The sequence below is a fragment of the Phaseolus vulgaris genome, chromosome 3 (genome assembly GCF_051622355.1).
Source record: "Phaseolus vulgaris cultivar YP4 chromosome 3, ASM5162235v1, whole genome shotgun sequence".
Classification (NCBI taxonomy): Eukaryota; Viridiplantae; Streptophyta; class Magnoliopsida; order Fabales; family Fabaceae; genus Phaseolus; species Phaseolus vulgaris.
Window position 1 is genome coordinate 40,577,261 of NC_143500.1, and position 12,121 is coordinate 40,589,381.

Here is a 12,121-nt window from a genome sequence, read left to right on the forward strand (position 1 = left end):
CAAACATGTACATAATCGATATTATAATATAAATATATTATTATCAAATTTTTATTATAATTTTTAATTTATTTTATTTCTTATTTATTTTTCGTAAAATCTTTTCTTATCTACTTATATATCCATTTCTCGTCTATTTCTTCTTTTTCAACTAAAGAAAATATTAGAGATAATTCGGTTTAAAATATTCTCATATACTAAAGACTTTTTTATATATATAAAAACAACTTAATTATGAATTTTTATGTAAAGATTATATGCTACAGGTACTTAAAATTAAGTAAATATGCTTGGATACGTACAAATAAAATCGTCATACACCTCTCGATAGTTTTTTTCCTGCAAATTATTATTATTATTATATATAATAACAAATCATTATACAAATTCAATCTCTAAATACACCACTATAGAAATAAACATATAAGAAAGAAATTACTAATAAATTATAAGAGAAATTACTACAACAAATAAATTTTATGTTTTAATGAAAGGAGAAGCAGGAAAAAAAAATACTAGCAAGAAATAATTATAATTTTGTGTGTGTGTAGAAGTTCATGTTTATATAAATATAGTGATGGAGTGTAAAAATAACTCATTTGAAGAAGAGTGCCACCAAGAAAGAGTTAACAGTAGGAAGAAGGGGCACACTAGTGGGGGAGAAGAATTAGGAATCACAATGATGAGTGTTAGAATTTTCTTTGATCAAAATATTAGACAAAGAAAAATCATAATTAATTTAAATGTTATTTATTATTATCAATAAATAATTATTATTTTTTCCTTTAAATTAATATGAAATTTTAAAAAATTATTTAAAATAAATACAAACAATCGTATAATTAAAAAAATAATATTTTAAGTTGTAAAATACAAATAAATAAATTTTACAAGAAAATAAATAAAAAATAGTAAAATAAAAAAGACAAATGAACATAGAACTTTTTCTTCGATAGATAATTTGAAATTACATATGAATATCAACTGATAAATAATAATCTAAAAAGTAAAAACAATTTTTTCGCTACCTAAAAAATAATGATCGTTAATATGTAAAATTTTGTATATATCCATTAATATATATATATATATATATATATATAACTTTAATACTATATTTAGATAATAAAGTTTAAGCCTAATTCAATCTCATTAATAAAGATAATTAAACACACTAAATCGATTATACTTTTAATTAATGTGGGATCTCTAATACATCTATTACGTTGAGGACATCTAATGTGAGAATCGGGAGAGACCTAATAACGAGTGACATTTTTTTATCAATTGATAAAGAGGAGTGACATAATAGGTTCAAATAACTATTAGGATAAACTTTTAATGATTTTAATATAATATTAAAATAGTGAAATTTAAATTTAACTCAATATCACAAAACCAGTTCAGTAAGGTAAGGTTTGTCTATGTTTATATAATGTAATTTGAGATTATTTCGAGTTGATGTGAGTTATTTAACACTCCCTCATACTAAGAACATAAAAAATAATGAGAATAAAAAATATCTAATAATGGATGACACGATAAGTTCAAATCTCAAATAGGATAAACTCTTATACTATATTATATTAGACTTTGATATTATATTAAAGTAAAATAATAAAATTTAAACATATTTCAATCTTAAAAAAAATTGGTCAAATTTGTTAAATTGATTTTATCTTTATATGTAAGACCTCACCAACAACATTTTTAAATTAATACACTTTAAAATGTATTACACTTTTTTTTTTTATCAGAAAAAAAAATGCATTAAATGGAAGTACTTTATACAAATAGATTTTGAAATGGAACAAAATTTAGCCCATGAACAAACTACTATACCTTTCTACCTTTTGGGCTAATGAGTCACCTCCTTCCAAATTTGTCACCAAAGTCTAAAAATTGTGCCTGCTTTACAACAGTAGATTACCCTGGGATTGAGTCTTGAACATGTTAACAGCTACATCATGGGTAAGAATTGGTAATGTGTAGCCAAAAATTTCTGTCCCAAAATCGTGGTTGTAAGTCTATGACTCATTAAAAAATGTCTAGTTCTTAATTCTATCTCCAGAAATCATTGAATCCATGTTCTGCATAATCCTGGGACTGTCCACTTAGCTTTGCATTCAGAAAAGTTCTTTGACCAAGATATGGAAAATATACATCATCCAAAAGAATGTCCTTCATAATATGAACTTGTTATCAATTCAGTGATTCCTTCGTGAAGTTTGGTTACTGCAGGATTAAAATTTGTTTTTTCTATTCTGCACCACCCACATACCACATTTAGAAATAAATATTATTAAGATGTGAATTTTAAGTCTAATTCAGTCTTATAAAATTAATTTATAAGATAAAATTTGTAATATTCTATAAAATATTCTTATTTATAGTTGACGTAAGATCTTTAATACATCCACTCAAATCTAAGCTAACAACTTATTCGTGTAACTATATATTTTTATATTTATGGCTAGTTCAATAACGATACACGTCAAAATTTCACAATAATTGATTATTTAACCTCTCTAATAAAAATAATGAAGTGTGTTAGATAAAAATATGGTTATATATATATATATATATATATAAATACAAATTACATATCATTTCCATTATATGTCATTTTTTATGTGTGGATAATTTTATTTTTTATGTCATGTTGGCACTTCCATTCCTATTTTATAAATTTTAATATTTTTATGACTACAATTCTTGTTCTTTTTCATTGATCTTAACCCAGTAGTTTAGTTTACATGGTTAAATTTTATGGTAAACATCATGAATACTGATACGACATAGACACAGAGATACGTAAATCTATATAATGTAGGACACGGAAACACGAATTTATATATTATATAATTATGAATTATATAAATTGTCAATAAATATTTATGGGTACAAGTATGTTTCATATTTTTTTGGAATAAATTTGAGTTTTTAGAAAATATTTATTCTTTTTAAAATTGTGGTAGAACCGTGCTAGAATTGTAAGAAATTCAACAAATATATTTTGAATTGAACACTTCACCGATAAATATCCTAAAAGTATTGTACGAGTGTCGACACCGATACGTGTATTCAACACGGACACACTATTTAAGAAAATTGTTCCAACCTCATAGGTAAAGCACAATGTCCATAGTAGGGAGGAAAAATTACAGGATTTCTTTTAATTCTTAAAAATGGATAGGTTTTTAAAATTAAAAAAGTAGTAAATACTAGTGTTTTTATTTTAAAATATGACTTTGCCTTTTTTAATTTGTTTACTAAATTATATTTTAACTTACAGCATTAAATTGAAATTAAAACATGATTTTTTTTAATTTCTTACAATTTTTTTTATATTATTATACAAGTATATGTATAAACACAATTTCTCTATAAAAAATAAAGCAATTTTTTTTTATAAATGCAATTTAAATAAAAATAATAAAAAAATGAGTTTTTACAAACATTAATTAAACTATTTATTTTTGTAAAAATCATGTTTAAAAACCTTTTTTATTATAAATAAATAAAAATTATAAAGATGTGTTTCAAAACTCTGCTCATTCAATCAAAGTCACGACACGGAACTTATTTTCATTGGTTAAATCAATCTTAAAATATGAAAGAACTATTATTTTGAAAAGCAATGAAAATATTATATATATATATATATATATATATATATATCGAGTTAAGTAACTTTTAATTTTTTTTAAAGTAATCATTGTTTAAATTTACAAAGATAATAAATGTAAGGGTCTAGAAAATAACCTTAGAGTTGAAGTGGTATATTTTAATTGATACCTGAATATTTTATTATTAAAATAAAAATGACATATAAATAGAAAATTCAGTTATTCCAGTTTCATTTTAAAAAACCACCATCTCTACCAATTTCCCTTTTCCTTTCTCTCCCTTCTCTATAAGATTTTGATATCCTCGCTTATCAGTTTGGCGATCGGAGTCTGCCATTGGACTCCTGACAGCGAAAGACTACAAGACCGCCCGATCAGAATATTCTATAGAGTAAGTTTAGTTTCTTTTTTCCCTCCTTTTCTCTCCCTTCTCCCTAAGATTCTGATCTCCTTGCTTATCAGTTTGGCTATCAGAGTCTGCCATTGGACTCCTGGCAGTGAATCCTATAAGATTGCCCGATCAAAATCTCTGATAGAGTAAGTTCAATTTTTACCTTTCTCTGAGTCAAATTTTGAACTTGTAGGTCTATCTCAACCTAAGTGTATGCATGTGTTTTTTTTTAGTTTTACGATTAGTCTTTAGCATATCAGAGTCTTAGAGATATAGTTAGATCTTTTATCAGGACTCTGTGGTGCAGGTTAAGCTACTTTAGAAGATTTTGGTAGGTTTGGAGCTCTTCGTGAGCATATGCTCAAGTAAAGGTAAGGGAAGCTGGTTTAAAATCTTCAATAGAACCCTAGGTTAGAAGATTTGAATGTGAGTGTGACGGGGTCACCAATTCCAGATTTTGTTGCAAGATTTCTTGTCCTGAGTAGAATGTAGTTTGATTGAAACTGAAAGTGTTGTGATTGAGAATTGGTTGTTTGATTTAAATGGTTTTGGAATTTGAAATCATATATATGTATAAATGGACATAATAACTCAATGATTCAATGAGAGTGATTGTATCATGCTAAACAAGAACTATCAATGTAATGTGTAGATTTATAATTTATGAATTGAATGAGATATTGATTTATAATCTAATAGGTATATTAAGTTATGCAGAATTTTTATGCGTATTTCGCTCAAGCTAGCAAGTGCTAGCTCAAGCTAAAAATGTTGGGTGCTCTCTAGAGGATTTTAGCCCAAGCTAAAAATTTTGGGTGCTCTCCGGTAGATTTTAGCTCAAGCTAGCGAATTCTAGCTCAAGCTAAAGTAAATAAAATAAAATAAAATAAAATAAAAAAATAAAATAAAAATATTAAACTAATTTTTATTTGCTTTTAAAAGATTGATTTATTTATTTCAATATAGTTTTTCTTATAAAGTATGTAAACTTTTATTTCATGTATAGTTAATTGAAAATCTCTTTAATTAGACATTTATATGATTAGTCAATGAATTGTTGTGTATTTTGTATTCTAAACATTGGTATGATTTGATTGTTTGATGGTGGATATTATGAGGTTCAAAATATGAATTCTAATCGAGACATAGTATTTTCAGGAAAGAAAATACCGTTTAAGATTGTTTAGGATGTGCATTGACTAGGGATTCATCTAGAAGGAAATATCCTGACTCTCCTGAGATAATGGAATCATATAGATGAAGTTATTCAGGTGGTGAGAAAGTCGAAGGAGGTTCATATGAATGGGTAAGTTGTTTGAAAGATAATTAACTTGACCTGACATATGAATTAACCTTGTCATACTAGGAGAGAAATGATATTGAGATTAATTATGCGCATAGCTGTATGGATTTCACAGTGACCTAGTATGATAGGTGCAGATCTCTGAGTCTAAGTCAACGCATGAGTCTTCCGGAAGTAGAGTCAAGTGTCTATGTGTTATGAGTCAGTAGAAGTCTGACATGTGAAAAGATGAATTATGAAATTTAATAGACACTTGATGATTTGAGAAATTGTATGAGACTTGATGAATTATGTTGATTAATTTGACATGAGATTATATATAAATTTTTATATAGCTAGCTTACCTGTTATTTTTTTGTGTTTGTTTCTTTATCTGTGATGATCGTGTTTTACATGGGAGCAAATGAGATTGCAGGTAATAGAGCTCCTCAGTGGGCAACTGTAGTATTGGCGACTTGATCTACCTTTGGATGCTTTGTTTCTTTTGTGTTTTTTTTTTTTTACTTTTGATGTATATATTAACTCCCTATGAAGAGGGATATCTTTTTGAGATACAAATATGATAACCTAATATATGTTTACATGTTAATTAGATATTACATGCATAATATATTAACAAATATGAAAAATAATAATTAGGGATGTTACAATAAAAATGTAATCTTATTTCATTAAAAAAAAAATCTTTCATGATATTACATCTAAAACAATAGAGGAGAAAACTTGAAAGACAAATAAATTAATGTTTTCAAATGAACATAATAAAATAAAACATCAATATATTTGTAAGTACATTGGTGTATACTATGAAAGACAAAATTAGGAGCTTGCCGAATCAATTAATCTAAGATTTAATCTTCTAAGCCAAATTGAATGAAGTATCATATGCATCAAATCGAATGGCTTTGCTGGTCGATTAATCATAAAATGCCTTCGAACTCTCATCACATTCATGTGCAATTTCATATACCTATTCCTCGAAACACTTTGTAATATAGTCTTGATTTCTGGTATTTTCTCCACAGAAATCTCCACTGAAAACTGACTCCAATTCAACACATCAGTGAAGGGTGGAGAGTAATTACTACTAATTAACACAGGCACACACCCTGCATTAAGTGCTTCCACCACTCTAGGACTTGCTACTTCATAACCACTGGGACACAAGCAAAACTTGCTTTGTCCCATCATTCTGGTGTAGTCTTTGCCCTTTGGAAGAGATTCATAAACTTGGACGTCATTATCTTTTCCCTTCCAATAATTCAACAAGATTTTTCGAATGTCACCATGTTCTCTTCCAGCAAAAAAACCTAAAATGGTGCGTTCGTTTGGGCGTTGCCCTAGATTGGGTGGACCTAGCTTTCCTTTTGGCAAGTACACTTCTGGGATGGACACATCTTTGTTAGGTATGAATCCTTCTGGAGTGTTGGCATTGCAAAGTACCCTGATGAAACTCTTGAACAATTTAGGGTTCCCGAATGACACTTTCGGACCCTAAGTCATCAAATACAAATAATTATACTTGTGTTTCTATAATGATTCTGATTTTTCATAAACAAAACCATAAATCACAGATCTTACCCAATCATGACATGACAGTAAAAAATGGTCAGCACCTTCACTTCTATTCCAATAAGGATACTTTTCTGCAACAACACTGATATAATCTTCCACCAACCGCTGGAGGCGAACAGGTTCATAGTCTGAATGCTTTCTGATAGGCTTGTAAACATAGTGAACAATGTTAGCTATACTGAAAGGAAGGTAGAAAACGTGAGCTTCTTCAGGATGTTTTGCTCTGAAGTTGCTCCACTTATCATAATTGTCTATTTCATCCATAAATTGCCCTTCAATGGCGTATATATCATTTACTGGTCCATCGTGCACTAGTGGCTGCTCTCCTTCCTCATACACCCACACTTTGAATCTCTTTACCATCTCCATGTGGCTCCTGCATCAATCACGCTGTCTTTTAGAAACTAATTTGTGGGGAAACCCACTACACTGCGTGCTGTTTCTTCTTCTAGCATTCTTCAAAAAACTTTTCATTCGAGACTTTTACCTAAAACTAAGCGTAGATGTAGATCCACATGGTGTCATAAATGCATGGCTTTTAATATATAAAATTGCGGGAGTACCTGATGGAATATTCTATATAACACATTCTAAATCTATTATGGAAGAGCAAAAATACCTTCACACCACTACTTTTATTTTACAGCTAATAAATTATTATTTTTATATAATATTTTATTCTAAAAAAACAGATACAGAACAGTTGTTTTTTATTATTTAAACTTTAAATTCATGATGAAAACTACTATACTACCTCAGTTATGAAATCAAGAAAATATAGAATAAATAGGTGATAAAATTTACATGATAAAAAAATGGATGTTAATGCCACTATAATGATGAAATGATTTAAAGATAATTATTATTTAATTTAGATTATTTTTCATAAATTATTTTTTTATGCAAAGCTAACTTAAACATATTTTTAATACGGGACTATATTTAATTTCCTATCTTGAATCTAACTATAAAATTTATAAATAGAAATGAAATGAAAAGATATATATTTAATCTTCAAACAATTCAAAGTTTAAATAAGCATCAGTTTGATGTCATAATCTTTCTTTTTCAAGAATTAAAAGTATTCAAATAAGTGTTAACTCTATCGAAACTGATGTTTATAAAAAAAATACTGTAATATAAATTACATTTTGTTTTCTTAATATTAAGTCAACAATACTAAATATAGTGGTTAAAGAAATTGACATGCATAAACAATTCAACAATAATTGTATAATTTGAGAAACAAATATAAACAAAAAATTGTAAACTTCAACCAAGATATGAACATAAAACCTGTGCACTACCCAGATAACAGCAAAGAACATATATAACAAAAAATCATCTATTTTTTAATACACTTTTAGTATTGATCAAAATTGATTTACCAACTACAAGTATTCATAATAAATTTTATTCAATATCACATAATTTAAAAAAAAAAAAAAAGTTTCTTTAGCTGGTGTTTATCATAACTAGTTGACGAGCTTGAGAAATAGAGCTTAACTGATAAAAAGCGTGTGGATTCCAGTAAATGGAGCCTTTGGGAACAAAATTTTGTCTGTTGTCTGAAGTATAGTTTCTTGAACGGATAAATTCCTGAATTGAGGCTCGAGCTTGTGCCAAACCTTTTTCTGTTTTCTCCAAGTCAGGAAATTTCTATCATAAACGAAACTCAAAATTAATTGAAGGGTAGACAAGTAACATAAAATAAAACCAAAGAAAAAAACCACTGTTCTATGCTATTAGTTTAAGATTGTGTACCTTAGTAGAGCTTTTTAACACAAAGGTGTTATTGTAGGTTTCATTTGCAGGAGTAAAGTTGGAAAGAAGATAAAGTGATGAAGGTGAGGGAGAAGGAGAGGGAGAGGGAGAGGGAGAAGGAGAAGGAGAAGGAGAGATGATGTTTGTGTGGTTGTGTAGGATTTTGACAGTGGAAGGAAGAAAAGGAGGAGAAAAAAGAAAGTAGGTGACATGATTTTGTTGCTTGAAGGGAAAGAAGAGGAAGAACATAACAAAGCAAAAGCAAAAGAGGGGGAATAAGAATGCAGAAATGGGGCATCTCAAAGCTTTCATTGTCTCTGCAACTTCACACACACCCTTTGCCTTATTATGTACTATTTTTATTTTTTTTGAAATGTTGTTCATTTATTATAAACATAAAAGTAAAATACATGCAACCCTCCTTCTGTAATAAATATTGAACGGTCAGAAACTTGTTTTTAGTTTTACTTTGTTTTAGGCACGTGAAGGATATTTTCACTTCATAACGTCGGTGACTTTATCAGGAATCCAAGAACTTAATCACAAAGGCATTTTTCACACTGGTGGAACCATCTACGAATATTAAAAACAAGTATGAATATTAAAAATTTACAAACACATTATCTGTCAATTTTCCCAAACACATCCTAACTCATGTAGTGAATTTTTATTTTTGTTGTGTTTGGTTTTGGGACCATAAATAACCTATCACCAAAGTACGATTGTACATAGCTTGTCCGTGCGATGGACATCAAATTGCACCTCAAACATGGAGGTGGGTCTTTCGGAACAGTTAAACTTCATGTTTTCCTCATGCAAAACTTTAATAATTTGTTAAAAATGTATCCATTTTGGTGAATTAAAAAGTGAATTGCAGCAATTCATGGTGGGGTTTGTATTATACTCCTAGAAACTTCTTTGACTGCAACAAAACGCTGTGATGCTAGCTTTTTTATATGCTAAGCATTTAAAAGTGACTCAATTTGTGCAAACGAATCTGAATCAAATGTCTGGGAAAGACAACTAAGGGCATAGCAGGTCACAAAGTACACAAATAAAGAGACAGCATTTTTAGACCCCTACAAATAATGGTTTATTTATTTTCAATATTCTCTCTCACATAATTGATAAAACACAAATTGGTATTTTGTTTTAAATAAATTAAATGAAGCACCAGTAGTTTACATTGAGGCAGCTTTGGCTGAACCCTCTCTGATTCATTTTGTCGATATTAATATCAAAGTTTAAAGATGATTGGAATTGCAGGTTACAAGGAACGTGTTCGGGTAAAGGATGGTGAAACTTCAGAAATCACAAAGAAGAGAGGTCCCTCTCATGATCACACCATCCCAAATTTCACAAAAAGAAAAATATTTTATCAATATTATAATATAGAACACCTATTACTTCTATCTTTTACATTTGAAAGTTTTCATACAGTTTTTTTATGGATAAACAATTCAATCAAAATATTCATCGAAAATAAAAAATCTCCTTTTTTCAACAAATCAAAAACAGATGCATCCAGTATAGTAATATCTCATCAATTAACCCTCTTTATTTGTGGAATTGTAATTAACTTTTTGAAGATCATTAACAACCCTGGTGATTTAAATGACTTTGTATGACAAATGTAAATTAGTGACCATATTTTACAGTTATACATTACAGATTTTAACTATATAAAATAAAACAATTATAAACTTTAAATTATTAAGATAAAACAGTTGTAAATTTTGGAATCTTTTATTACAAGGTTAAATAATTTTAAATCACTCCTAAAACATTTCATTTACTAATCATTTAACGACAAATATTAATTATTATGTTTGTCAGATGAAGACGAAGAGAGGGGCTTTGCCTGTTTGGCTTTTATGATAACACTGACAATGGCTAATGTCACGACAACGCTGAAAAGACATCACACTGAAGAAAAATATCAAAGTGAAACAAAATTGCAAATAAAAGCATATCAACCAGTTCTAATTTTTAAAACTCTTAAGATACAAATAAATGTAAATTAAATTAGTGAAACTAATTTTATTTTTAGATTAAGTAGTTTGATATATAAATTATATATTTCAATAAAATAATATTACTTTGAAAATTTTTAAAAATATAATTATATTTTAAAAATAAAATATCCATTAACTTATCAAATTCACGTAAATAAATTTTAAATGAACCAAATCAAAATTAATCCAATTTGATTTAAATTAGAGTTTTTTCTAATTTATTTTATTTTACAAACTTGTTTGGAACAAATATTTTAAAAACTTGTAAACAATTCGTTACAATCATAAATACTAAATAAATCTAAATATTTATAATAATTTTAAATAAAATATTTATAATTTCAGACATTAATTAATATGTTATTTGTCAGTCATTTAATAGACACGTTTTTCTCACTTTACTCTTCAACACTGTTGACAATAATTACTGTCACCGTCGTCACAACCAACCAGAGTTACTATCCTGCACGGTGGATTGCACGGTGGACCACCATTCTCTTCAATTGAATTAAGAAAATAACAACATTTTTTTTATCTGTTAAGAAAATATATAGTGCAGCTTTAATCCCACCAGTGGATCCATAGTTTTTTTTTACATATTTAATATATTTTAACAAAGTTTATTGATTTATTTTATTGGTTTATCATGCATTTATCTTTAACATAAATAAATTAAAACCTTATAAGTGTTTTTTTTATAAAATTGAATTATTTATAAATTTTTTATCTTTAGACATTTTTTTTTATTTTTTTGTTTAATTTTATTTAGAGTACATAATTTAGGATTATATATTTACTTAGATTATTTTTTATGTATTTTGGTGTAAAATATTCAGAATTTTCTTGTTTTTTATAAAGTATAAGGGATATTCTTTTTCTTTTATATATTTCCTATATAATTTTACAGATAATATATGAGCTAGTAGAATACATAATAAACTTTCCAGTTATTCTATATAAACTTTAAATACTCATGTGTATAAGGGTTAAATAAATTGTTTTAAAAAAATCATACTTTTAAACTATTTTTAATATGATCAATGCATTCAACCTTCTTTATATACAACAGAAGACTACAGAAGATATTCTTTTATATTATGAATTTATCACATCACGATTTAAAAAAATCACGCATAATAAAAATTAATAAAATTTATCATTAAATTCATATAATGTTTGAACGTAAAGTGAGTGCTAGTAAAACGAATATGTAACAAAATTCTATTTTGATCAAGTAATTGCTAGTAATAAAGATATCAAGTGGCTCAAAGTCAATGTGAAGATGTAGAGGGTAAAAAGAACGTGGAAAATGAATTGTACATTAATCATGAAGAACCAAATCGAGTGAATCATGAATTTTATTATGTTTGCCTTCTCAGCCAAATCGAGTGAAGAACCATATGCATCATTTAGAATGATTGGCTCCTCCATTGATCATAAAATG

At 27.5% G+C, this 12,121-nt stretch overlaps 1 protein-coding gene across 1 annotated transcript; it reads right to left on the reverse strand.

The window, feature by feature from the left end:
* Positions 1 to 5,967: 5,967 nt before the first annotated feature.
* Positions 5,968 to 9,021, reverse strand: LOC137807577 (putative glycosyltransferase At3g42180). The gene is made up of 4 exons (XM_068608291.2): positions 8,663 to 9,021; positions 8,406 to 8,557; positions 6,905 to 7,274; positions 5,968 to 6,817 (listed from the first exon to the last, which is right to left on the reverse strand). The coding sequence occupies exons 1-4, from the start codon at positions 8,972 to 8,974 to the stop codon at positions 6,143 to 6,145; spliced, it is 1,509 nt and encodes a 502-aa protein (XP_068464392.2). The 5' UTR covers positions 8,975 to 9,021; the 3' UTR covers positions 5,968 to 6,142.
* Between the last annotated feature and the right edge of the window lie 3,100 nt (positions 9,022 to 12,121).

Excerpts from the sequence above, each read along its gene's own strand:
- LOC137807577 (XM_068608291.2), bottom strand. The coding sequence starts at position 8,974 with ATGAAAGCTTTGAGATGCCCCATTTCTGCATTCTTATTCCCCCTCTTT. Across the intron at positions 8,558-8,662 it reads TGTTAAAAAGCTCTACTAAG|AAATTTCCTGACTTGGAGAA; the intron begins GTACACAATCTT and ends CGTTTATGATAG. Across the intron at positions 6,818-6,904 it reads TACTGTCATGTCATGATTGG|GGTCCGAAAGTGTCATTCGG; the intron begins GTAAGATCTGTG and ends TTGATGACTTAG.